Source organism: Dama dama, chromosome 28 (genome assembly GCF_033118175.1).
Source record: "Dama dama isolate Ldn47 chromosome 28, ASM3311817v1, whole genome shotgun sequence".
Classification (NCBI taxonomy): Eukaryota; Metazoa; Chordata; class Mammalia; order Artiodactyla; family Cervidae; genus Dama; species Dama dama.
In genome coordinates, this window is record NC_083708.1 from 59,714,439 (window position 1) to 59,742,352 (window position 27,914).

A 27,914-nucleotide genomic window follows, 5' to 3' on the forward strand; every position below is an offset into this window, starting at 1 on the left:
GGGAAGGGTGGCTCTTTCATCTCAGGTATAGAAGACTTCTAGAGATTCAGATACTTATTACTCTTTTTATTCTTAGCCAAAGACTATGTTCCTATTGTTTCCAGAGTAAGAAATGACCTTACCCTTTCTTAAGTATTCCCAGGTTTGATATAAAATAAGACCTGAAGTAACACTGATTAGAGCTAGCAATGTGATCAATCCAATAAAATCATTAATTAAAAATTTTCAATTCAATTATTTACATAAAATGAACCAACAAAGATACCTGCTATCATCACTACTCTTCAACATCATTCTAGAATCTATTCTACAATGAATTAAGAAAAAAGAAGCAAGTAGTACGAATGTAAGCAAGGAAGATGAAATTTATTATTTGCACATGATATGACTGTAAGGTTTTGAACTGTGTGTTGGAGAAGACTCTTGAGAGTCCCTTGGACTGCAAGGAGATCCAACCAGTCCATCCTCAGGGAGATCAGTCCTGGGTGTTCATTGGAAGGACTGACGCTGAAGCTGAAACTCCAATACTTTGGCCACCTCATGCGAAGAGTTGACTCATTGGAAAAGACCCTGATGCTGGGAGGGATTGGGGACAGGAGGACGACAGAGGATGAGATGGCTGGATGGCATCACCGACTCGATGGACATGAGTCTGAGTCAACTCCGGGAGTTGGTGATAGACAGGGAGGCCTGGCGTGCTGCGATTCATGGGGTCGCAAAGAGTCGGACATGACTGAGCGACTGAACTGAACTGACTGTAAGGTTAGAAAGTCTAAGAAAGCTACAAAAGTATTAAAGCATATAGAAGGGTGTTTGGATATGAGGTAAATACATATATGTGTGTATATGTACACACACATTAATATCTTACACGTGAAAGTGAAAGTCCCTCAGTCGTGTCTGAATCTTTGCGATCCCATGGACTAAACAGGCCATGGAATTCTCCAGGCCAGAATATTGGAGTGGGTAGCCGTTCCCTTCTCTAGGGAATCTTCCCAACCCAGGGATCAAACCCAGGTCTCCCACATTGCAGACAGATTCTTTAGCAGCTGAGCCACAAGGGAAGCCTAACTATGGAAAAAAAGAGCATATTCAAAATAGCAACAAAAACTATAGAATGTTATAACAAATGTGTAAGACATAGCAAAGTATGAAAACCCTGAATAGACATTTTCAGTTCCAACCTTCAATACTGTAAATAAATAAATTCATTCCAAATTAATCCATATTTCAACACTTTCTGAAACAAAATTCCAGTGGGCATATTTTAAAAGCCTAAAGAAACATTCTAAAATCTATCTAGAAAAAAAAATTAATGTCCCTAAAACTGAGGAACAATGTTTGTATACTTGAGTATGTGTAGTGGGGCTACTAATGTATCACAAGGGATAGACTGCAGTGAATAAAATCAGACGGTACTTTGTACAGAAACAGACCAGCATGAAATCAGGGTCCAGAAAGAGAGGTATGCGTGAGAATCAGTACATGGCATAAAGGCAGCACTTCAAATCAGTGGGGAGGAGATGGGGAGTATTAGAAATAAGTAGCTTGAAAAAAACTGACCACTACCTCAGCATTGTTCAGAAGGAATAAAAATGTGAATGCAGTGTGAGAAGTGGGGAAAGAACTATTCCATCGATCACGAAACATTAGAAGGAAAAAAAAGCACTTTTTAAGTCTGATAATACCCAGCGTCAGCAAAGGTGTCTGTCTCAGACAGCTATCCGGGGCAGGTGTGCTTTAATACAGTTGTGATTGTATTCTGGACTCAAAGAGTGAGCGTGTGCACTCTGTGAAAATAGTTACACTGATGTGCAGACGCGAACTCACCCTCGTGGTAACTGTGTGTAACAACAGACCATTATAAACAACCTGGACACAGAGCAAACAAGGGACTGATAACACCAAGTCTACACTTTCAAAACAAGAGACACTGTGTATCAGTGGTGAACAGTGACGGAATGCAAGTGATGACAGCTAATATTTCTAAGCACACATGTATACACCAGGCATCATTTGATCTCCACAACACTGTATGATACAGATACTATTATCATGTTAAGAAATGAGAAAACAGAGGCACAGAAAACTTAGGCAACTTGTCCAGAGTCTGGTAACTGGCAAGCTGGCCTCTGAACCTAGTCTGGCTTGGTATCTATGCTTTAACCAATGACATTACCAAAGCACCTTAAGTAGAATATTAGGTGCAAAACAAGTAACTACCAAGACAAAAACCAACCAGACAAATCCAAAAGACAAAAAAAAAAAAGAAAGAAAAATCCAAGCTGCGGAACACTGTAGATAGTATGATTTAACATGTTTGTACCAGGAAAAATCAGGAAGTACAAACTGCCAACAGTGAATGGCTGGCTCTCAGAGTTCTGTAACACAAGCACTAATGTCAGAAAAGCAGTGTTATGTTCTCGTTTAAATTACTTGCCACAAAAGCGGAAGGCAAGAACAAGAAGCAGGAGGTGAAATCAGAGAGAGGGAATGGGGGGCTAGATCATGCAGGGTCACTGTATAGACTGTGGTTTTACTGAGTGGAAATGGGAGTTTTGAGCAAAGGAGTGACATTATCTGACTATATCTCATCTCATGTCATCTCATTTCGTTTTCTCGCCACACCATGCCACCTGCAGGATCTTAGCTCCCTGACCAGGGACTGAGCCCAGGCCCTGACACTGTAAGTACAGAACCCTAACTCCTGGACTGCCAGGAAATCTCTTTATCTGGCATATTTTAAAAGGATTATTCTGACTTTCGTTTTGAGAAAAGTCTGGAAGGGAGCATGCACTGACGCAAGAAGTCAGTTAGGAGGTGATGGCAATAATCCAAATGAGAGATGATAGTGACTTGGACAATGGCGGTACCAATGGGAAAGGTGTTAAGAAGAGGTTTGGTTCTTGAAATATTTTCAAGGCAGAATGCAAGTTTTTGGCTTTGAAAAATCGGAAGGATAGAAAGAATGCAGGAAGATTCTAGGTTTCAGAGGAAAATCAGGCATTCAGTTCTAAACATGCTAATTCTGAGATATATACAGATATCCAAGTGGAGATGTAAACAGGTAGATGGACCTAAGAGTCTGACACTCAGTAGAAATGTGTGGGCTTTCGATTAAGCCCTGAGGGACCGCGATGTTAGAATGTTAGGGAGAAGAGAAATCACCAAAGAGGACTGAGGTGGGGGGGAGCATGCACTGAAGTATGCAGAAAACCAAAAGAATCCAGGCCCTAGAAAGTCATTAACGGAGGAGTGACGAACTGTGTTAGATGGTGATAATAGGTTAATGCAAATGAAGACTGAGATTCAGAAACATGAGGGTCACTAGTGACCTTGACCGAAAGAGTGCAAAAACCAAATCAGCTACGGAGAGACTGGAGAGAAACTAGAGACAGTGTGATATGCTTCAAATTGTTGTGAATTCCATCTAGCACTTGCTTTCAAAGAAACAGAATAAAATTGAGAAGAAAATACTGTTGTCCTTACTGTATTTGTCGGGGGTGGGTTCCAGGACTCCTGCAGATACAAAATCTGAGGATGCTGGAATCCCTTATATTATATGGCACTGTATTTGCATATCTCCTACACATATCCTCCCAGATACTTTAAATTATCTCTAGATTACTTACAGAATCTAATACAATATAAATGCTATGCACATAGCTGCAAATACAATATGAATACAAAGTAAATAGCTGCCAGTGCACAGTAAACTCACATGCATCCCCCCCCCGCCTTTTTGGAACTTTTTAGAGTTTTTAAAAATATTTTCAACCTGTGGCTGCTTGAATCCATGGGTGTGGAACCTGCAGGTAAGAAGGACAAACTGCATCAAAACTTAAAAGTTTGACTCAGACCACTTTGAAGTAGGGGTCCCCAGCCTCCAAGATCTAATGTCTGATGATCTGAGGTGTAATACTAAGAGAAATAAATGGCACAATAAATGCAATGTGCTTGAATCATCCTGAAACCACCCCCTCAACCCAACCCTGGATCTGTGGAAAAGTGGGCTGCCACAAAACTGATCTCTGGTGGGAACATAGGCTGGGGACCGCCACTTTAAAGAGAGAGGAAACGGTGCGTCTGAGACAGGTCTCATCAGCGCTGAGAAGGCTGTTCTGTCCTGAACCAACTTGGTTCAGTGATTGTATCACTTTTGGGTAAATGGGTCAAAAAAGGCTTGTGGTACTTAATGTGTTAAAAGTTCTATGGCTTGTTATTAAAAAAAAAAAAAGTTTCCTAAACTAAGACAGAGAATCATTTAGCAATCATTAAGAGCAATCACCCTGAAGAGCAATGAGTGTTCTGCTTCATCATGCAGAAAGGCAATAATTTCCGGTTAAGTACTGATTATATAAACGTCTGATTGAGAACAGGCTAGAGGAGAAACTGGTCAATCCATGGCTAATGCAAACATCTTCTGAATAATGAGTTCTCAAGTTCTAGACAGACACTACCAGCACAGCTTTGAAAAATATTCAAATATTCTAGATTCAAACCTGCAAGTACTTCAACAAAGACTAGAAGAAAGCAAAACTAAAAGGCTTGCCAAAAACACACTCACAGAGACTGTCTTCTTCCAGACAACACAGCAAAGCAATTACATGTGATCGTAACAAGTGAAAGAGAAACCAAAATTGCCTAATTCCTTCTAAGCCTTGATATTTCATATTAGAGGCCACTTCCTCCAAGAAACAGAGGGTAACTGTCCAGTCTATTAGTTCCTTAGCACACTAGACCTTACCCAACACAGGCCTTGTTATCCTGTATTGTACCTGTCTGTCTACTTATCCACCTTAATCTTCCCTACTCAGCCAAGATTCAGCATGGGTAAGGACCAGGGTCATCACTTTCAACAGGTCTAGTGACTCCACATCCCGAATAGTAAAAAAAAAAAACAAAACATTTTTTTGAATGGGTGAACAAGACAGTGGCCACGCAGTGAAAAAGAATTTCACGACCTCAGGTGAAGAATTTCTCTATTTTCAAACTGGCTCCTGGAGGGAGCACCTTGAAGCCACGGCCCTTTGTGGAGCACCATGCTCTTTGTGGCTCAGACGGTAAAAAATCTGCCTGCAGTGCAACAGACCCAGGTTTGATCCCTGGGTCAGGAAGATCCCCTAGAGAAAGGAATGGCAACCCACTCCAGTATTCTTGCCTGAAGAATCCCACGCACAGAGGAGCCTGGCGGGTTATAGTCCATGGGGTGGCAAAGTCAGACACGACTGAGCAACCAACACTTTCACGCTTTTTGTACCATGTCAAAATGAGTCAATTTTACCATATGGTTAGAAACACTTTAGCAAGATAAAACATGTAAATATTTTTACTGATGTACTACAAAAGTATAACCCTGAGATCAGAAGAAGGAAAGCTTTCAAACAGTTTAATTAGCTACTTCTGATTTTTTTTAATTAATTATTTCTAAGCTACCCATTCCTTCTACTAGCAGAAAAGTGGTAGTAGGCACTAAATGTTTAATAAAGAAAAACTTAAAAATCAAATGCAGATCTTTCTTCTATCTGTTGAGATAAAAACCACAGCTCACTATGAGCAGCAGAATACCTTGGTCTAGTTTTGGAACCAATTTGACACCAACTGCCTAAAAAAGCCATCCAACTTCTTTTCCAGCTTCATTTCTTCCCTCAATCTTTTTGTATTCCTTTCTTATTCTCCATAATTATTTAGAAGCACATTTCTCAAAGTGTGGCCCCTGGACCACCTGTCCAAATGTTGTAAAGTGCTTCTTAAATTGATTTCTGCTGACCATTCCACCCAAGTTTCGAGCAGTCATGTTCAGAATCTTTGGGGGGAGGGCAGAAATTTGTATGTTTAATGCTTCAGCTGATGCTTACATACACTAAAGCCACTCAGCATCTTTTGCTTTAAAATGAGCTTCAACAATTCAGCCATTTGTCTGAATTTAGCAGCAGCCCACAGAAAACTGTGAAGGGCTTGATACGACGCAAATTGAGGATTAGCAATGCCTGTTATAAAGAAATCATATTTTAGTGCTGCAGTCTCAGAGAGCTTCTGCATGGATAAATCTTGATCATGAGAAGTTAGATTATTATTATTTGGGAAGTGCCTCACAGACTGTGGAGTTCTGCCATTTTTCATAACAAGATCTTCAAATATTATCAAAAGTTAACCTGCAAAGTCAGGAAATAATGCATTATTTAGATTCTAAACCTCTAGTCTCTTTGAACTAAGCTAAAGTGATCAAATGTCAATATTATTACTTCAGTCATTTTTTTTTTAAACTCAATGAAAGCTGAGCTGACCTGCTAATATATTACTGTTTAATTCAAAGCCTTATTCAGAAATTAAAATAATCTCTTTCAGCCTTAAGTAAATTCTTCAGCTATCAATGAACTTGAATTTAAAAATCTGTTTCTGTAGCAAACTCATAAGGTTCCACTTGGGACACACAGACTAGACACTGTGGCTCCATTCATTAAAGACGTCTGCACACTGTGCCAACATGTCCTCAGGATGGAGTGTGGGCTGAGTCCACAGGAGCCTGCTCTGCTGGCTCATCTTAAAACTTGGGGTGCCCTCTCAACACGGACTCCTGGCCACAAACCCGTATAAATTTCCGTTTGTGCCACCACTCGAATAACTGGAATAGGGCTGAAAACCTGACTGAACGTGGAAGATCTGGAGTTAAATTCCAGCTCTGCCAACTGCAGAAAAGCCCCTCACTGCTTCCGGCTTTGGTTTCCTTACTGGAGAAAAACAACGTGGTGGCTCGAGATGAGCGATTCTCGGTTGATAGTAGAGGGGCCGAGGGACAGCAAATTCTCCTGAGAAGGTGGGCCCAGCCTGAGAACCACGGCTGCGGGCCCCACTGGTGCTGCTGGGGCAGGGCAGCGTGCCTCCATCCAGCTGAGCCGTCAGCGGCCCAGAAGTGGAGGACTTCATGATTTATGTCAACCCTTCAAATCTTACTACTGAGGCATGATTTTTCAAATTTTAAAAGTCTGAAAAATTCTTGGTCTAGAGTTTGATATTTAGGTGGCTGTCTAGAAATTCCCTCCAATAGAAAGCTAAAATGTTCCTCTTAACGTCTTTCACAGCTGACCAGAAAAACACACTCACCTAGCTCACTGCTCAGTTAGCATAACTTTTTTTTTTTTTTTACCACTTTCTGTTCCCAAGCAGTGTTTTAACTTAAATATATCCTTTTATAATGACACATGCTTGAGTGAAAATTAACCAACTCATATCCTGTATAGGAATGTGGTCTTCAGGCTCCAAGAGTTGACTGACAGAGGAAAGGTTAGACATGCAGAACCACTGCACTCATGTCAGATTATGACAAATTATAAATGCATGCTCTCCACACATCAATGTCTGTTATCTACATTTAAAAATAACGGTGATAAAAAAAATTCTAGAGGTCTTTTTCGACTTATGAACAGTTGACATTTTCAACATTCTTTTAAGTTCCTTGTAAATATCTTTTAATTGAAATATAATTGACATATAACATTACAGGTATACAACATGATTCAATATATGTATATACTGTGACATGATCACCACAATAAATCTGGTTAACATCTGTCATCTCACATAGTTTCTCTTAGCAACTCTCAAGTACACAATACAGTATTATTAATAGTAACCATGCTGTACATTACAATCCTAAGGTTCCTTTATAACTGGAAGTTTGCACCAATTCTGACCACCCCCTTCCCCTGGCAACCATCAATTTGCTCTCTGATTCTGTAAGCTCGGTGTTAAGGCAGCATTCCCTTCTTTTTATTTCTGAATCACACACACAGACACACACACGCACTCATCTGCTACCCACTCATCCATCGATGGACACTGAGGTTGACTCTATGCCTTGGCTATTATAGGCAATGTTGTGGTAAACACGGTGCTGGTATCCTTTCGAGTTATTGCTTTCATCTCCTCCTGATAAACACCCAGGGGTGGAAATGCTGTGTCATAAAGCAGCTCTATTTTTAACTTTTTTGCGGAATCTCCACTCTGTCTTCCATAGTGGCTGCACAATTTACATTCCGACCAACAGGGAAGAAGGGTTCCCTTTTCTTCACACCCTCACCAATACTTCTTATTTCTTGTCTTTTTGATAACAGTCATTCTCATGGGTGATATCTTAATTGTGGTTTTGATTTGCATTTCCTTGATGATTAGTGATGTTTAGCACTTTTTCATGTACCTGATGGCCATCTGTATGTCCTTTTAGAAAAATGCCTACTCATACCCTCTGCCCGTTTTCTACTCAGATTTTTTTCTATTGAGCTGTGTGAGTTCTCTATATGTTTTAGATACTAACCCTCCTCAGATGTATGCCTCACAAACACCTTCCCCCATCTGCAGGCGCCTTTTCATCTTGCTGACGGCTCCCTACGCAGAAGCCTTTTAGTTTAAGACAATCCCACTCCTGTGTCTTTGCTTTTGGTGTCAAAGCCAAAACACCATCGCCAAGACCAATGTCAAGGAGCTCATTGCTTATGTTTTCTTCTAGTCTTATGGTTTTAACTCTGTGTTTGTCTTTAATCCATTTTGAGTTCATTAGTGGTCCAGTTTTTCCAATTCCATTTGCTGATGGCTGTTCTTGCCCCATTGTATATTTTTGTCCCCTGTGTCATAAATTAACTGCCCATGTAGGCATGAGTTTATTTCTGGGTTCTCTATTCTGCCCCATTCATCTACGTCTGTTTTCACGCCAATATCACACTGTTTTGATTACTACAACTTTGTAATATACACTGAAATCAAGAAGAATGTCTCCACCTATGTTCTTCCTCAAAACTGTTTTGGTTCTTTAGGGTCTTTTGCAGTTCCACACAAATGTTAGGAATTTTATACTTTTTAATGGTCACAAAATATTTCATCAAGTAGACCTATGGTTATTTAAACATGTCAGCTTCCAGATAAAAGGGATTTTTTAAGAGAAATACTGCCATTCAAGTAACTCTAAACAAAAAGTTCAAATTGGAAATGTTACTAGACTATGTTTCTAATAGTACTACAGTTCTTCTTTCCAAAGAAACATTCAGTGATCATTTTTAACTTATTTTCTCTTATGACTTCAATTATTTGAAGACAGGAGACAAGAATGTCTGGTTTCCTAAATTCAAATGTTTCCTATTTAGAATGACTAAACTGACAAGTGTCCCTGATTTTTTGTTGACATCTAATCTATACAAAGGGGAAGAGAAGAATTCCAGTTTAAAGGGTGGCAGATTTCTTTCTCTCTGGTAGGTCCCAGATTCTTGCCTGCCCTTGCTGTAACTGCTGTATTTATCTTTAGTTTTTAATATCCATGTTTCTGACCTCAGATTAGCAATATGACTGAAACGTTGCTTTCTATTCATTGGTTCTGCTTTACTCAGATCCCCAAATCCCTATTTTAGACCTGAGCAAAGAAAAGTGGAATGTATAAAAGTTTTAAAGTCAGATCTGAATTAGAATCCTAGTTCCATCAACAGCTATAAGATCTCAGGAAAATTACTTAAACCCTATCTGTGCTTTAGCTTCACCTGCTATCAAGTGTGGCTAACGGCATCTCCCACAGAGGTGCACCTGGGCACTCGACTGGAAAACGCACCCGCAGTGCCTGACAGAGCGGGCCCTCACGGCCTCTGACTGGCCCTACCCCACAGTGCATCCCAAGCGACCACTGTTTGCGGCTCCTTACCCTCACTTAGAACGGGCATTCTGGATCCTGACCCTCACTGACAAATACATCTATGAATTTGCAAATACCCAACTGGAAAAGGAGGGCAATTACTGATCATGAGGTTAAAGAGGAAACCCAGCAAGAATCAACTGGGTGCTTGAGATAAGTGTGCCGACCTGAACAGAAAACCAAAGAAAGCTCAGGAACATTCCAGTTGAAGTATATAAATATACGGAAATCTCTTATTGGCATTTAAAGAAAATGAAATAAAACATAGCTTTTCAGTGGCAATCTAGTTTCCATGGGGAGTTATTTTTCCAGATAGCATAAAATTAGTTTCCTATCTTAAGCTGCACCTGCTGGATCACTAACACTTGCATTATTAAGTCTCGGGACTGAACGTACTCTCGATGTGAACTTTCCTCCCACTGTGCCCATCTGTTCTTTTCTTGTGGACCCAGGGGAAGCCAAGGCTTGGTAAATATTCAGTTCTTAGACTTCTTTACGATATTTTCATATGAACATTTATATCCACTGAGGAAAATTATAAGACTGTGTGCAAAAACAACTCACACTTGGATTCCCTTCTCTCACTACCCAAGTGGTCACTATTTTTATGAAAGACTAAGAAGTCACCATACACATAAGTCGTAAAGACAAGGAAAACAAATAATTATAACTTTAAAAGATAAACTTGTCAGGAATAAGTGATCTTTGATATCTGATAACAGCACCAAGATACCTTATTTATTCATATAATCCTAGAAAAAATTCATGGCTTAGCCAATGTTAATGCTGACAGAGCCAGCTCAGGCTAGCGAAGGCATCGAGACCACCGCCCGGTGGCAGCCACCCTTCACAGGACGCACCTCACTCAGTGATGCTGCTCCGCGACCCAACCAGACTGGGGCCACGTGAGCGTGCCTGCCGTGACTACCTTCCCTATCATGACGGCAAGCTGGCTGGACTGAAATGATCAATACCAAGGTTCTCCCTGTGTGCTATCAACAATTCAGAAAGCAAACACTGATTTCACTTAAAAAATCCAAGGTTCAGAAACAAGGTAAAACTAGCAAAGAAATGGATGGTCTCTACATTAAAAACACTATATAAACTACAAACATAAAATTCAAGATATATACAAATATTAGTTACAATGTGGCTACTTATGAAACTCCTTGGCAGGCAGAGTTCTGGAAGCAGGTGTTATTTATTGGCAGGCTTAGAGTAGATAAAAAAGGAAAAAAACCACACTACCTCAGCAGCTGCAAGACTGATGCATACTCCTCTGAATCCCATATGTTCTTTTCTAAACACATGCAGTACAGCTCTCTGATCTGGAAGTGAACAGCACACTTGTGAGGGACCAAAAACGATCTACTAAGTTTGCACATTACTAGTTTGGAAAAATCATAAATGAGTGGGTCAAAGAAAATTTTTCATTCACATGAAAGCAAAATGAGATCATATTGGGAATGGCTGATGTCACTGGTCACTCTGCAATAAGAAAATTATTAAAACGATGATGTGATTACTAAAAAGAAGGTTTAATGACAGAAAATAAGTCATTCTTACATGTTATATTTGTTCTGTAACCCTCCGAGTTAAGGATGCAAAGATTTAGGAATACAGAATTCTTCCATTGCATCCACTCTAAAGATGGTTCACAGGTTTATGTTACGACCCAAAGGCCAGTAGGGCATAATTCTGCAAGAAGCAAAAGTACTACTTTCCTTTAGTTCTGGGTATAATGCAAGGTTAACCATTAGGCGGTCTCAAACAGATTCCTTTTTTCATTTCACTGAAGTGGAGGATCAGCTCTCTCAGTGTAAGTGACAAAGTATTAAAGAAAATAAATTAAGGTGACTTGGCACAAGCACCCTGGAGGGAAAGCACTGCCGCCTGGATTCACATGGCTGTTTCTGGTTGTGGCCCTCAGAACAGAACACAGTTTCAATCACCAGTAACGTGCACAGCTGGGATGGGTTTAGACTGTGCACACACTGCAAGATGTGGATCTATTGCAAATTCTGAGGCCTGAATGCTACTAAACTCAAAGGGAAAAACCAGTAATATTCCTGCATCAGAGATTCCAAATGAGTTAAGTTCTGGTTACCTGTCGCCCCAATGGGTACTTGGGAAGAGAAGAAGTAAAGTGATGAAGACATCTCAAAACCAGGAAGTACTTCGTGTGGTAAACATGCAGGTTTTCTAGTAATGACTGTGTTTCCTCCTAAAAAAGTCATTACAAATATGTAAGCCAGCAATTAGTAGAATAATAAAGTCTAATTTCCAGAAAACTGATGAGAAGACAAGATTCAGAATTACAAATTAACCTTAAGTCTGAGAATTCATCATGCACACAAAATCTAGGATAACAGTTGGATACTCTTTATTTAGTATCAAGTCTGGTGATATTTTACACATACCAAAACTAAATTAATTTTGTAACTAATTTCCTCTTGTCTAAAGCACTGCCACAAAGACTTGGCCCCTCAGAAACACAAGTGTGCAAACGAGCACCTGCTGGACGCTTGCCCACGTCCGTCACCTGGAGTGTACCACAGCAAGGGATGGCCACCATCCCCTAGCTTCAGGGGCATGAGGGGGTGAGGAGATCACCAGAGCCCCCAGTGCCAACGTAACTAACGGCCACTGCGGTTCCATGATGGTTTAAGCCACCCACGCAGCATTACAGGAGCTCAGTCCCCTGACCTGGAGTCAGCCCATGCCCCCAGCACTGGCAGCAGAGTCTCAACCACGCGACTCCCAGAGGAGCCCCCGTTGCTTCTCCCATGGTCCTACGGAAGCTGTGCTGAAAGGGAAGGAGAGACTGCAGTAGCGACACCACAGGTGACCATGCTACATCTCTGCTTTCTCACTGGGCATCTCGACAACTGGGTTTGTTCACTTTACCGACTAAGCAGGTGAAACTGAAAATTAGAACCCTGAAGCCAACAGCTTTGTAATTTAGAATCCAAAAAGTGTGATTCGGGAGGCAGTCTTAAGAAACCTATGGGACGACCAATCTCACAGATCAGTTTCAAAAGGCTTTTCTTTGGAGGGGTGATGGTTGGGAGAGTTTTCTAGAACTTTCTGAAGTGTTTTAAAAGGGATTTTAAAATACTACACCCTATCATGCATTTTTCATGCTTCAAATCCTTTTATCACTTATTTCTGTAACATTTTCTTAAGACGATTACGATCTGTGGTACCATCTTCAAATTTTTTCCTCCAATAAGAAGTCAAATAAAAAACCTTAAGTACAGAGCTGTCTTTTTTCCTGCAATACCCTGCAGATACCCAAGATTTCAGTGGTCAACCACGCAGAAAATAACTCTCCAGATATCAACGTGCTGTGTTTAGTCACTCAGTCGTGTCCAACTCTTTCCAAGCCCACAGACTGTAGCCTGCCAGGTTCCTCTGTCCCTGGGGGTTCTCCAGACAATACTGGAGTGGGTTGCCATGCCCTCCACCAGGGGATCTTCCCGACCCGGGTTTCCTGCACTGCAGAAGGATTCTTTACCTGCTGTGCTACCCGGAAAGCCCCCAGATATTAATACACTCAAACAAATCTAAGCTATCTAATCCAACAAGTCTGATACACTTTCCTGAACTCTAACTTACCTAGAAATCAATTCCTTGGTCAGCAACCTGAGTCATTACTTGAAAGCACACGGCAAATGAAAGAAAAGCTCTTAGTAGCAAAGTTTTTTCCTGCCAGTATTTGAGTTAGGGGGTAATTTCTAACGAAGGGTATTTTAACTGCTACTGTCAGAGTACACATAAGCTCTATTCTCACTATAAGCTGTAACATAGAGATGCATGGAGCCACTAATGGCTTGCCGTGATATGTGGGTACATAAGCTTGTAAACAGGGCACTGTTCCAGAGAAGAAGGAATCTGTTACTGAATAATGACTGTCCTTGTACCACCTCTTACTTTTGCTTTGTGGGCTAACTATAAAGACAAACAACTGGGTGATACAGTAGAAATGAACATCTTCACTAAATTTACTTGGATGTGGAGAGAAAAGAAATACTTGACACAGTATGGGCAATGTTCCACGTTCCAGGAATTAGATGCCCTGGAGTAACTGGGAGAAGAAAGATACAAACATGTTTTCTCCCAGACAGTCTTTGTACCTTCACACTTTCCAGTGTGCATCACATCCCTGTGATGACTAGAATTCTAGCCTTGAAAAAACATTTTGTCTTCTTTTGTTTTCTTCCTATAACATGGCAGATATTTCATCTGAGGAAATGGAAGTTCTGATTCCAACACTGAAAATAAAACTGGCTACGCGGGACTAATCAGAAGATCTGTTATACCTCTCGAAGGGATTTTCAACAGTGATTCTGACCATCCAAAATCTCTGACTTAATGTGCTGGCTTCAGAACCTAACTCTGTATAAGAAAGATTCCACTATTATTTATATCTGTGTGCTTATCAGCTGCAACAGAAAACATCACCAATGACTAATTTAGCTTTTTCATGTAACCTGTCCTCTAAGTTCTTTGTCTTACTGAGACAGCTATCTGCAAATGCCTTTATGTGTGCAGGGCAACAATTCCTAAAGCACTGTATGAACACGCTTTCATAAACTTCAGCCTGTAAGAGGTCCTGATGCAAGAGAAAATCTCCCTCTTAATACGATACAGCAGCATCACACCACGCTCATGCGGACACAGCCTGCTGAAATAGCTCTCCCGTTTGCTAGTCATTAAATTTTTCCTCTGGAATCTTTTCCATACCCTAGTCATAGCTGCCATTGTTTTATTTCATAATGGTGTTTGGATGGTCTTTTCAACAGAGATGCACTGCCTAGAAATATTTATTGTTTACCAAAGAAATGTTTTTTTCTGTTGTGAAAACATGAAGACCTCCTGGTCTCTACTGATCTTTGAGACAGACACAGGAAAACAGTGAGCTGCAGGAAAAACAGCACAACCAGCCCCCTTGCTCCTCCCAAACATCCCACACAAGCTCCAGCCTCTCGTGCTTTCTACTCGCTGTGGCTCTGCCGAGAATTTCCTTCCTCTGGATTCCTGTATGGGATGCTCTGTAACTTCCTCTTTACTCAAAACTCACCTTCCTGATGAGGCTCTTACTTAAAGTCTCCATTTCATTCCCAGGGCACACTGCCAGGATTCCCTTTCTCTCTCACTGTTTTCTTCTTAGCAATTACTACTCACAAAGATGTTTTACCGACTCACTGTGATAGCAGGTAAGCTCCACAAAGGCAGGGGGATTGCTTGTTTTGTTCACTCTTGTACTAGATTAATACTTGGCCCACAGTAGGCATTCAAGAAGTATTTCTTGAATGAAGTAGTACGTGAATGAATGGAGGCCAACACGCAGTCTCTTTCCTCAGTAAGAGCAACTGCTGGAAAAAAAGACCGACCACTGTTGTCTTGCTGGATACGGGCCAGATTTAGTAGTTTTTCAAAAGAAGACCAAGTCTGAATTCATGATATAAAATTTCTCTATTTGTAAATGCTGGCTCAGATTAAAAAAACAAAACCACCATGGACCTAAAAAATCACAGTGATAGCCAGCTGTCAGCTGCCAGTCAATGTGTAATAAGTTCAGTTCAGTTCAGTCGCTCAGTCGTGTCCAACTCTTTGCAACCCCATGAACTGCAGCACGCCAGGCCTCCCTGTCCATCACCAACTCCCGGAGTCGACCCAAACCCATGTCCATTGAGTCAGTGATGCCATCCAGCCATCTCATCCTCTGTCGTCCCCTTGTCCTCCCGCCTTCAATCTTTCCTGACATCAGGGTCTTTTCCAATGAGTCAACTCTTCACATCAGGTGGCCAAAGTATTGGAGTTTCAGCTTCAGCATCAGTCCTTCCAATGAACACCCAGGACTGATCTCCTTCAGGATGGACTGGTTGGATCTCCTCGCAGTCCAAGGGACTCTCAAGAGTCTTCTCCAACACCACAGTTCAAAATCATCAATTCTTCAGTGCTCAGCTTTCTTTATAGTCCAACTCTCACATCCATACATGACCACTGGAAAAACCATAGCCTTGACTAGATGGACCTTTGTTGGTAAAGTAATGTCTCTATTTTTTAATATGCTGTCTAGGTTGGTCATAACTTTCCTTCCAAGGAGTAAGCGTCTTTTAATTTCATGGCTGCAATCATCATCTGCAGTAATTCTGGAGCCCCCAAAAATAAAGTCAGCCACTGTTTCCACTGTTTCCTCATCTATTTGCCATGAAGTGATGGGATCAGATGCCATGATCTTAAGTTTTCTGAATGTTGAGCTTTAAGCTAACTTTTTCACTCTCCTCTTTCACTTTCATCAAGAGGCTCTTTAGTTCTTCTTCACTTTCTGCCATAAGGGTGGTGTCATCTGCATATCTGAGGTTATTGATACTTCTCCCGGCAATCCTGATACCCACTTGTGCTTCTTCCAGCCCAGCGTCTCTCATGATGTACTCTGCATATAAGTTAAATTAGCAGGGTGACAATATACAGCATTGACATACTCCTTTCCCTATTTGGAACCAGTCTGTTGTTCCATGTCCAGTTCTAACTGTTGCTTCCTGACCTGCATACAGGTTTCTCAAGAGGCAGGTCAGGTGGTCTGGCATTCCCATCTCTTTCAGAATTTTCCACAGTTTATTGTGATCCACACAATCAAAGGCTCTGGCATACTCAATAAAGCAGAAATAGATGTTTTTCTGGAACTCTCTTGCTTTTTCGATGATCCAGTGGATGTTGGCAATTTGATCTCTAGTTCCTCTGTCTTTTCTAAATCCATCTTGAACATCTGGAAGTTCATAGTTCACGTATTGATGAAGCCTGGCTTGGAGAATTTTGAGCATTACTTTACTAGTGTGTGAGATGAGTGCAACTGTGTGGTCGTTTGAGCATTCTTTGGCATTGCCTTTCTTTGGGACTGGAATGAAAACTGACCTTTTCCAGTCCTGTGGCCACTGCTGAGTTTTCCAAATTTGCTGGCATATTAAGTGCTGGCAATGTGTAATACAACCGTTTAAATAAGCCATCTCCAGTCACATAAATTATGTCTGTCTGTCATTCGTTCAAAAATCACTACTACTTACTCAAATGACATGGCCGCCATCATTAAGGATTACTTTTTTTACAGCAGCCAATGACTATGTAAAACTGAAATATATATATTTATAGGTAAATAAAACATGATTTGTAGATTAATATGTGCCATGATACTTAGTTCTTGCATTTATTTCTCTTCTTTCCAGAGTACTATCAGTTTCTTGTCTAGAATTATATGCATGGGGTGAAGGGTGAGCTCAAGAAAACTAAATGAAAGTATGTAAAAGTGACTGAATTTATGCAACTTATTCCTTTCAATTAATTCACCGCTCACTGAAAGGTAGTAAAACAAATTTTAGGATTAAAATGCATCAGCTGTCCAAGAACACAGCATTTTCTTATTTATTATCTTGACAGAACTAAGCGTTATTTTTCTCATTAGAGAGAAATTTTAGCTGAAGATGATTCCCACGCTGGACTTCTCACATGGCAGCTACCTAGAGGACAGCAAACCATGGCTTTCTCCCAGCTCCCTGGGTGGAAGGAGTGCTAATCTTCTCGTCTCTCTCAGCCCCTTGGGCTCCATGCTGCTACCCTGGCATTTATATCAGAAACATTTGAGGAAGGGTTTGGATTGAAACTGCCAATTTCTCACACATTACCCTGTTAACGCCTAGCTTGTCTGATCACATTTGGTAGTTTGTTTGGAGAGATTTCTTTTTTCCTTCCCTTTTATTATTTTTTCCAATAGATTTTCCCCCTTCTCTTGTCTTTCAGTTCTGCATCAAAACAAAACAAAACAAACAACAGAAAGAAGAGGCAGGCGGAGGTGAAAGGCAGGTCTCCACCACACTCGGGGTGAGCATGCTAAACGGTCACCACGAGTCCCTGCCCCGCCTCTAACCTGTTCTGTGACTTCAGATATGTCACTTCTTCCTCTCGGCTCCAGTTCCTCACTGGTAACCTGTTCTGTGACTTCAGATACATCATTTCTTTCTCTCGGCCCCAGGTCCTCACGGGTAACCTGTTCTGTGACTTCAGATACGTCACTTCTTTCTCTCGGCCCCAGCTCCTCACGGGTAACCTGTTCTGTGACTTCAGATACGTCACGTCTTTCTCTCGGCCCGTTCCTCACGGGTAACCTGTTCTGTGACTTCAGATACGTCACTTCTTTCTCTCGGCTCCAGTTCCTCAGGGGAATTAAATAAAATAAGCATGCTGTATCAGGTTATCTTCCTAACAGCAATTATGTTACAACTTTTAAGACCTTCTCTTACTTTCAGCTCCTAATGGAGTTTAAATCTAGTTGGGCACATAAGCTCAGAGACATGAAATACTGAAAAGTCAAAATAATAAAACTTCAGCTGTCACCTGCAAGAGACTGAATTTCAGTCTTCTAATACCATGAAGTTTAATGCTTTAACAGGATGCCACACAGCTTTAAATAAGATTTGAATAAAAATACATAGACTTATTTTCTTACACGAGGTATATGAAATTAGTCACTCATTACATAATGAGCATAATTAATTTCTTGACAAGACAGGATCAACATGTATAGCAAATTATTACTAATATAGAATGTGGCTGGTTTAGAGGGCACAAGACTAAAATGGACCCAATCTTAGATATGATGTTGGGACAGGCATAAAAAGTACTAACTGGGAAAAGCTGTTAATATTCTCCCTCCACCAAAACATTTCCTCATAGAAAGCAAGAGAACTTTTCACTACTTACTAAAAAAAAAAAACAAAAAAAAACTTGTCAGTATATCAAAAACTAGTATTTTTATTATAAGATAAAAACTATGCAAATATGATATGAGGCCAAAATCTTCTAAGCTCTCCTTAATATCTGACTTCAAACAAAATTTCAGGCACAGGAAAGAGTAAAAATTTTCTTATTATGGTGAATTTGAAACTTCTGTTTAAGGCATGTCTGACAGCTCAATTTCTCATGAAATAGAGTTTCATAAATTAAAGATTAAAGTTAAAAAAAAAAAGAAAGCTTGATTGCTAAAGCAAAACTTTGGAACAAAAACATTATAAAAATATATACAGTCACTGTTCCTGCTGTTTCATTTAAATCCTATAGCTGTTTACCATAATAAACTGCCTGATTTAATTTCATTTAAACCTATACACTAAAATGAAATTTTAATGAGGAATCTAAATGATTTAACCAGTCAGAAGAAAAGTTATTAATCTGTTTAATGAACAAATAAATAAAAATTTTAGCATTCTAAAAGAAACTTCAAAGATTATTTGTTAAACTTCTATTAAAGGTTTGAAAGCTATTGGGACATCAGAAGTTTGAATTAATGGGAGCTTGAACAAGTCCATTCTGCTTAAACTTAGAAGAACCTACTTGGGAGCTCTGAGAGCATACTTTCCAGGCATTGTACACAGCTGCCTTGGGCAGACTACTCAGAAATGAGAAAATGCGCAGTCTTGACTCTTTCATCAACTATACATGGCCTTCTAATGTCTCACCTTAGTTTGAACTTCTTAATGAATCTTCTACAAATGTACATGGTTAAGTTAGCTAAATTTTTAGATTTAAGTACATTCAAAAAACTCATTCCTACAGTTTATGAAATACAAAGCTGGTATATAATTTTAAAGCAGTTATTTATGAAACTAAGGGTCCATAATCTTAAGGGAGTTGAAGTGAGTTTTTCTGTTTGCTTTTTTTAACATCTTGATTCCAGTCAGAATACAAGTGAGATCAATCATTTGTTAGGCTGCCATTTACTAGCTTAGTTCTACACTTAAGAAAACAAGGTAAAGGGAGACAATAAATGCTGTTTTCTTCTAGGGAGTCGTCTGGGCCAGTGGTTCGCAAAGAATGGTCTCCAGCGCAGCAGCGTCAGAAGTGCCTGGGGCCCTTCTGGAAACGCAGACTCCTGAGGCTGAGCTCAGGGCGGCACAACCAGAAACGCTGGGCGCGGGGCCTCGACACGCGTTTCAGAAGGGGTTCCGGTGTGTTCTACGGTCTCCAGCAGTCACTGAGAGTAAGCAGCAAGGAGATTCTTAGAGCAGAAGCAATCTTGATATAAAGAATATAAATTTCACTAGATTACACTTTGAGATCTATGTCTCAGAAATGTAAGTGTAGAAAATGAGCACAAAACTAACAGGAGGTAGGTCTATATAACGATATGCTCTACATGACTGTATAAGAGGATTATATATTCTTTGTTGTATGTTCTACGTTATATATCCTATGTCACAGAATATATAAAACAGTACATTTAACTGATATCTTAATTTTTATCATGGTGAAAAATAAATAGTAACTATTACTCTTGCCTGGGAAATCCCATGGATGGAGGAGCCTGGTAGGCTGCAGTCCATGGGGTCGCAAAGAGTCGGATACGACTGAACATCTTCACTTTCACTTTTCACTTTCATGCACTGGAGAAGGAAATGGCAAGCCACTCCAGTGTTCTTGCCTGGAGAGTCCCAGGGACGGAAGCCTGGTGGGCTGCCGTCTATGGGGTTGCACAGAGTCGGACACGACTGATGTGACTTAGCAGCAGCAGCATTTCTGATTTACATTTATAAAAGTTTTATTGTTCTATTTGTTTTAAACTCACTCTCATTTGCTGAAGGACTTTGATTAACACTAACCCTATGGAGAAATCATTACTAGGGATTATCCAGATTCAGAGACAAGGCTATTAAGGCTTAAACAGGGTAAGTGGTTTCCTTAAGTGCACAAGGCTACTGAGCAGTGGGAGCTCAAACGCAGGGTTTCTGAGGCGAGTTGTCCCCTGTATCACGCAGCACCATGTTACTGACTATCATCTGGAATCGTCCCCTGTATCATGCAGCACCATGTTATTATCATCTGGCATTCCTTTCCAATTGTTTTTATTATAGAAAAATACACATAAAATTATCACGTATTTTAAACCAAAAATATAGAAAGATAAAAAGAAAAACATCATAATAAGAATAAAATATTCAAAGATATTTTTGGTCTAAACTAGAAAAACCAATAAATTAATTTTTCAGAGATAACTTCTGTCCCTTGAATTCAGCAGGTAGCCAACATACAATTTTTTCAGGTTAAAGGTGCAAATCTTTGTTGCTCCTTCATATTTCTTACTATGTAAGTCCCAAGAAAATACACCTCTAAATGATTAAATATGCAATCCCAAAAGGAATATGGCAAAGATGATAACAAACAGGTCTGAAAACTGTAACAAACATAAGCACAGTACAAATAAATGCTTAGAAAATACACAAAAAGTTACTGAAAAGCAAAGTTAATATTAGACTATAATGAACAGGTTCAAAATTGGGAAAGGAGTATGCCAAGGCTGTTTGTTGTCACCCTGCTTATTTAACTTATAGGCAGAGTACATCATGCAAAATGCCGGGCTGGATAAATCACAAGCTGGAATTAGGAACCCCAGGAGAAATATCAACAACCTCAGATGTGCAGATGATAACCACTCTAATAAAGAGGAGAGTGAAAAAGCTGGCTTAAAACTCAACATTCAAAAACAAAGATCATGGCATCCGGTCTCATCAGTTCATGGCAGATAGACAGGGGAAAAGTGGAAACAGTGACAGATTTTATTGTCTTGGGCTCCAAAATCACTGTGGATGGTGACTGCAGCCATGAAATTAAAAGATGTTTGCTCCTTGGAAGGAAAGCTATGATAAACCTAAACAGCACATTAAAAAGCAGAGATATAATTTTTGCCAACAAAAGGTCCATATAGTTGAAGCTATGGTTTTTCCAGTAGTCATATATGGATGTAAGAGCTGGATCATAAAAAATGCTAAATGTTGAAGAACTGATGCTTTCAAATTATGCTGCTGGAGAAGACTCTTGAAAGTCCCTTGGACAGCAAGGAGATCAAAAGAAATAAACCCGGAATATTATTCACTGGAAGGACTGATGCTGAAGCTGAAGCTCCAGTCCTTTGGCCACCTGACGTGAAGAAATGACACACTGGATAAGACCCTGATGCAGGGAAAGATTGAGGGCAGGAGGAGAAGGGGGCGACAGAGGATGAGATGGTTGGATGGCATCAGTGACTCAATAAACATGAGTTTGAGCAAACTCAGGGAGACAGTGAAGGACAGGGAAGCCTGGAGTGCTGCAGTCCATGAGATAGCAAAGAGTCAGACATGACTGAGCCAACGAACACAGCAAATTTCTGCAACAGGCCAGCCTAGACATTCTCTCCTTTTGTCATCTCAATGGTTAAAATTACTCTTTAAAAATCCCTCTTGACCTCCGAAAGTACACTCTTGACAGAAACTTCTAGCTGGAAATACACTTGGCAACTCACTGACTGAATAGAGCTAAGCTGTCTAATCTTAAAAAACTCAATAACATGCACACATCCTTTCCCGCTGGTTCTTAAATTTCCTCTATATTGAAATAACCTACTTTAGTGTCTGAAGACTTCCTACACTGCTCTGAAAAGATTACAGACTTTATTAAAATGATTATTAAATCCAATCTAGAAGTGATTTTATATTATGGCCTAGTGTGGATTCTGCATCAGAAATAATGTTTGATAAAGGCCATTTTGCATTGTGATTACATATGTAAACTATAGCTGAACAACATCAAAAAGAAGCCATTCTCAATATATTTTGAGAATTTTTTTACAAGGAGGTAAATTAGTGTTTACCTGTATAGAACACATGCCCTCCAAAAACTAACATTCTTTTATTAAAAATTTAATACATAGGGAGCCCAACCTGGTGCTTTGTGACAACCTAGATGGGTGGAGTGGCAGGGGAGAGAGGCTTAAGAGAGAAGGGATACACTCGTATATAATTATGACTGATTCACACTGATATATGGCAGAGACCACCATAACATCATAAAGCAATTATCCTCCAATAAAAAAAAATTGAAAATAGTTTGTATCAGTAAAACCCACAGAGTGCTAGGGCTTAACTTCAATGTCATCTTAATTTTAGTACAATTTTCTAATAAACTTTTTCCTTAAAAAGATATAAAGAGTCTGAAAATAAGTGTACCATCATACGTTCTAATTGTAAGGGACTTGTTAAATACATGAAGGTACATTCATTCAATAAAATATGATGCCACTCTTATAGCTATCTGTAAAAGAATAAAATTAGAACATTCTGTAACACTATATATAAAAATAAGCTCAAAATGAATTAAAGACCTAAATAGAAGACTGAAAACCATAAAACTCTCAGAAGAAAACAGGCAGAACTCTGACATAAATAGTAGTAGTATTTGCCTGGCTCTGTCTCCTAGGGCAAAGGAAACCAAAGCAAAAATAAACAAATGGGACCTAAATTAAACTTAAAGCTTTTGCAAAGCAAAGAAAACCAACAAAACGAAAAGACAACTTACTGAATGAGAGTAAATATTTACAAATGATACTACTGATAAGGGATTAATATCCAACATATATAAACAGCTCATACAACTTCAAAAGAAGACAAACAACCTGATTAAAAAATGGGCAGAACCGAAGAGACATTTTTCCAAGGAGTAAATGCAGACAGGCGACAATTACTTGAAGATTCTCAACACTACGGATAGACCAGGAAATGCAAATCAGAACCACAATGAGAGAGCACCTCACACCTCTCAGAATGGCTATCATCAAAAGAACACAATAACAAATGCTGGCAGGGATGTGGAGGAAAGGAAACTCTCGTACACCGTTGAGGGGAATGTAAACTGGTTCAGACAATGTGGAAAGTAGTATGGAGGTTTCTCAGAAAACTAAAAACAGAATTACTATATGACCTAGCAATTCCACTTCTTGATATGTATCTAAAAAAAAACCCCAAAATACTAATTTGAAATGATAAATGCACACAATGTTTAACCTAAGTGTCCATCACCAGATGAATGGATAAAAGAGGTGGGGACTACATATATAGTAGGATACTACTCAGCCACAGAAAAGAACGGCATTTTTACCATTTGCAACAACATGGATGGACTTATAGGGTATTATGCTAAGGGAAATACGTCAGGCAAATACTACACATCACTTACATGTAGAATCTAAAAAACAAACTAGTGAACGTTACAAAAAAGAAACAGACTCACAGATACGGTTACCAGTGGAGAGAAAGAAGGGTTAGGGGAATGTGATTAAGAGGCACAAACTACAATCTATAAAATAAATAAGCTACAAGGATATATTGTACAACAGGGAATATGGCCAATATTTTACAACTATAAGTGGAGTCTAGCCTCTAAAAATTATAAATCGCTGTATGATGTACACCTGAAACTTATGTAATATTGTATATCAACTATATCACAATAAAGAAAGTTAATCTAAAAAAAAAAATACAATGCCACTCTTTAGTAGTGATATAGAATGATTTCCAAGATTAAGAAAACAAAACAAAATACAAAATAGTGTATGTATTTATCTTCTGTAAGACAGGGGAATAAACCTCCAAAATATATATAATTACTTGTTACTTGTATATGTGGAAAATATCTCCAGACTAATACATAAGAAACTAGCAACACTGGCTGTATTCAGGGAGGGTAAGCGGGTAGTTGGAGGATTAAGGTGGAAGGGAGAGGGAGGCTTTTCACTGTATATTATTTTTTGCCTTTGAATTATGTACCATGTCCAATTATTATTTATTTAAGAAAGAAAAAAATTCCCTCTTTTGATATTCCCCATGCTGTATAGCTAACTCATAATTTTCTAAGCTCATCACGTCTTTCCTGGCACTATATTATCAATATGTAATGATATTTTTTTTCCAAATCAAATCAATATCCACTTAGCAGTGGGGCCCTAAGTTGCATGGCTTCTATTTCTGACAGCCCTTACAAGAACATTAAATGAGACCACCTACAGATTCCAAAACCACTATGTGGAAAAGAAAGTTGAGATCTGCAAGTGTTTCCAAAACAGACCACAGGAGAAACCTCATGTTCTAGCTTTTCCTTCTTGATTTAAAAAAAAAAAAAATAAAGTCTTCCTTTAGAACTGAGGTTTTACATCACCTTTAAGAATCACATTTCTATAGGATTATCAAGATCCAATACTTCACTATGCAAAGCATATTAGAGTGTACAGTTTTTAAAAAATAAAACTCAATAAGTTTTTTGTGTATATTCTTTTTAATGAAGGGAAACAAAGAATAAAACAGCAACAAATATATCTATACTCCTACCTTCAAAGATTTGTCACTGGTCAACAGTGCAACTTGCTTTTCTGAAGACTGCTTTTCCACATACCTAAAATTTTTACCACCGCATACACAAAAACAGAGAATGAGAATTTTAAATACTTGAATAGCATACGGAAATAAAGAACTACCTAGATTGGTGGCCACATTCTTTCATTTCTTTTCAAAAATAAATTCAAGTCATGGTCAAGTCCTTAAATCAGGTACATTTCTTAGTCTAGGGGTCTAATATTAAACAAAGGTCATAAACCCCAGAAACAGGAAATGTTACTTATAAAAATTAACTAACAAAACTGCAAATTACGCCCCCCTGCAAAAATATTTTTCTTTATGCCAAATGTCTCAATTAAAAACAAATGTGTTTTATTTTGCTTTAAATAAAAAAGTTATTTTTCCTTTACCCACTTCAAAATTAACTGGCTCTGAGATCCCTTATTTTGCCCCAAGTCTTTAACAAGATATACTAAATATGTACTTCTCTTTTTACCTTCTAAATGATGGAAGACGTCGGATGTTTTCACATTGATTAGCTGATAAAAAACGTATTCTTCTCTTGGCTTCTGGGAGATTACAGCACAGAACACTGAGGGGCTGGGAATAGAAATGTTCTAATAGAGAAAGCTGAAAGAAAAGTGAAGATTCAATATATTTGCTGTATTTGGCAGTAAATCTCTTGCTCCATGTCTGCTAAATATTAAGGTGTTTTTTTTTTTTAAAACAGCGAAAGTATTTATGGCACTAATATATTTAATAATGTCACAATAAAACTGCAAACAATGCATAAATGTCTATACACCTAGAATATTTTAGGGCTCCAATTTTGCAGACAAGGTCAGAAAATTGTAATTTCTGAAGTATAAACTGAAAGAAACGAACATAAGTGGATAGATCAGCTATCCACAGAAGCTCCTTACTTACAATAACAATAGCTGTGATGGAGATGTGACTGTGGTGTGATCTAACAGTCTAACAGGTGCTCAAATATTCCTAAGAAAATACCAATCTAAAATCAGTCTAAAAACTGGTCTGCTAAATAAATAAAAATGCTATAAGAGCAGAAGCTTTGCTTACTGATTAAAAAAAAAAAAAAAACACGCAAAATGACGCATGTCCAAAGAAAGTGTATCTTTTAAAACTCAGTTTTGTCATGGAGGAAAAGACGGCACATATTTGGTAGATACATGTGGTCCAGGAACTAGAGTGCTGTGGTCTCTCCAGTACAAGGGGGACTGATTTTCCAGCTTCTACCATAACTCGTAAGATGTATTTTACAAGACTATCCACATGTTGAAAACTCCTGACTCTAAGCAAGCTTCTCACAACCAGTTTGGTTTTTCCACATACCTTGTACCAAAGAGAGAGCTCCCTAGAGAGTGTAGAAAACTAATTCTGGTCACTGGAAAACAGTACTCCCCCCACCAATTCCACACACTAACATCCTCCTTCCTTGCTGACATACGGTTATATTAATGGGATTATATTTATTTCAAAGTTAGCACTACTTTCTAAACATGAGAAAAGTAAAACCAAACACAATATGGGACTTGCTGGGGAGGAGGGATGGAACCAAGTCACCTGAGTTAGAGGACAACTGTAGATAAAACAAGTGTATTGTCAATATTTGGGTCAATTAACAAGTTGGTTGTATCTACCTAATGAGGGAAGGACTTAAACATATAGCGATTATATGCCCTATTGCACCTCCTACAGAAACAAAGACTTACACATAGTATTTCCCACTGATGACTAAAACATACATTCAAAAAACTAAATTTTAAACATTCAAAACATGAAAATTATGGCATCTGGTCCCATCACTTCAAGGCAAACAGATGGGCAAACAGTGAAAACAGTGACAGACTATTTTCTTGGGCTCCAAAATCACTGCAGATGGTGACTGCAGCCATGAAATTAAAAGACGCTTGCTCCTTGGAAGAAAAGCTATGACAAACCTAGATAGAGTACTAAAAAGCAGAGACATTACTTTGTTGACAAGTCAGGTCCATATAGTCAAGGCTACGGTTCTTCCAGGAGTCAGGTATGGATATGAGAGCTGGACCATAAAAAAGACTGAGCACCTAAGAACTGATGCTTTTGAACTGTGGTGTTGGAGAAGACTCTTGAGAGTCCCTTGGACTGCAAGATCAAACCAGTCAATACGAAAGGAAATCAACCCTGAACATTCATCGGAAGGACTGATGCTGAAGCTCCAATACTCTGGCCACCTGATGTGAAGAGCTGACTCATTAGAAAAGACCCTGATGCTGGAAAAGATTGAGGACAGGAGGAGAAGGGGACGAGAGGATGAGACGGTTGGATGGCATCACCAACTCAATGGACATGAGGTCTGAGCAAGCTCTGGGATGTGGTGAAGGACAGGGAGGCCTGGCGTGCTGCAGGCCATGGGGTCACAGAGTCAACACAACTGAGCAATGCAACAGCAGCTGAGGATCAGGAAAACTGGATGGATGGGGTACTGAGATTCTGCTGTCTGATCCTGGCCAAGCTCTTAATCTCAGTCTCTGCTTCTCAAGGGCAAAACTGGAGATAATAATACATATCAAAGGTTCAATGTTAAATAAAGTACCTAACATAAACAATAACAATAATCAGGAACCTAAAAAATCATCTAATCGGATCCCTTCATTTTACAGATGAGAAAACTGAGACACAGAAAGATGAAGTAACCTGGTTAATATTTTAATTATTAACGAACAGTCTTTATTCACACTCATTCCTTTCTGTTTTTGGCTGCCTGGGTCTTTGCTGCTGCACTTTCCCTGGTTGCAGTGAGTGGGGCGATTCTCTAGCGGGTGCGCGCAGGCCTCTCACTGTGGCGGCCTCTCTTGCCGCACACCAGGCGTTAGGCACACAGGCTTCGGTGGCTGTAGCACGCGGGCTCAACGCTCCCGGGGTATCTTCCCCGCCCAGGGATCAAACTCGTGTCCCCAGCACTGGCAGATGGGTTCTCAACCGCTGGGCCCCCAGCAAAGTCCTAATGCGCTTTTTTCCACTCACGTTCGCAATGGTATGTG

At 39.5% G+C, this 27,914-nt stretch overlaps 1 protein-coding gene across 5 annotated transcripts in view; it reads right to left on the reverse strand.

Moving 5' to 3' along the window:
• Positions 1 to 27,914, reverse strand: part of ORC3 (origin recognition complex subunit 3) — a 64,101-nt gene that overhangs the window by 13,087 nt on the left and 23,100 nt on the right. For 3 of the 5 annotated variants that reach the window (XM_061131966.1, XM_061131964.1, XM_061131962.1), the window contains 4 exons: positions 25,367 to 25,500; positions 24,865 to 24,928; positions 11,781 to 11,897; positions 10,922 to 11,001 (listed from right to left, as the gene is read on the reverse strand). In XM_061131966.1, the coding sequence (XP_060987949.1) occupies positions 10,922 to 11,001; positions 11,781 to 11,897; positions 24,865 to 24,928; positions 25,367 to 25,500 (395 nt within the window). The remainder of the gene's footprint in view (positions 1 to 10,921; positions 11,002 to 11,780; positions 11,898 to 24,864; positions 24,929 to 25,366; positions 25,501 to 27,914) is intronic. The other 2 variants (XM_061131965.1, XM_061131963.1) reach the window with 1 other exon arrangement.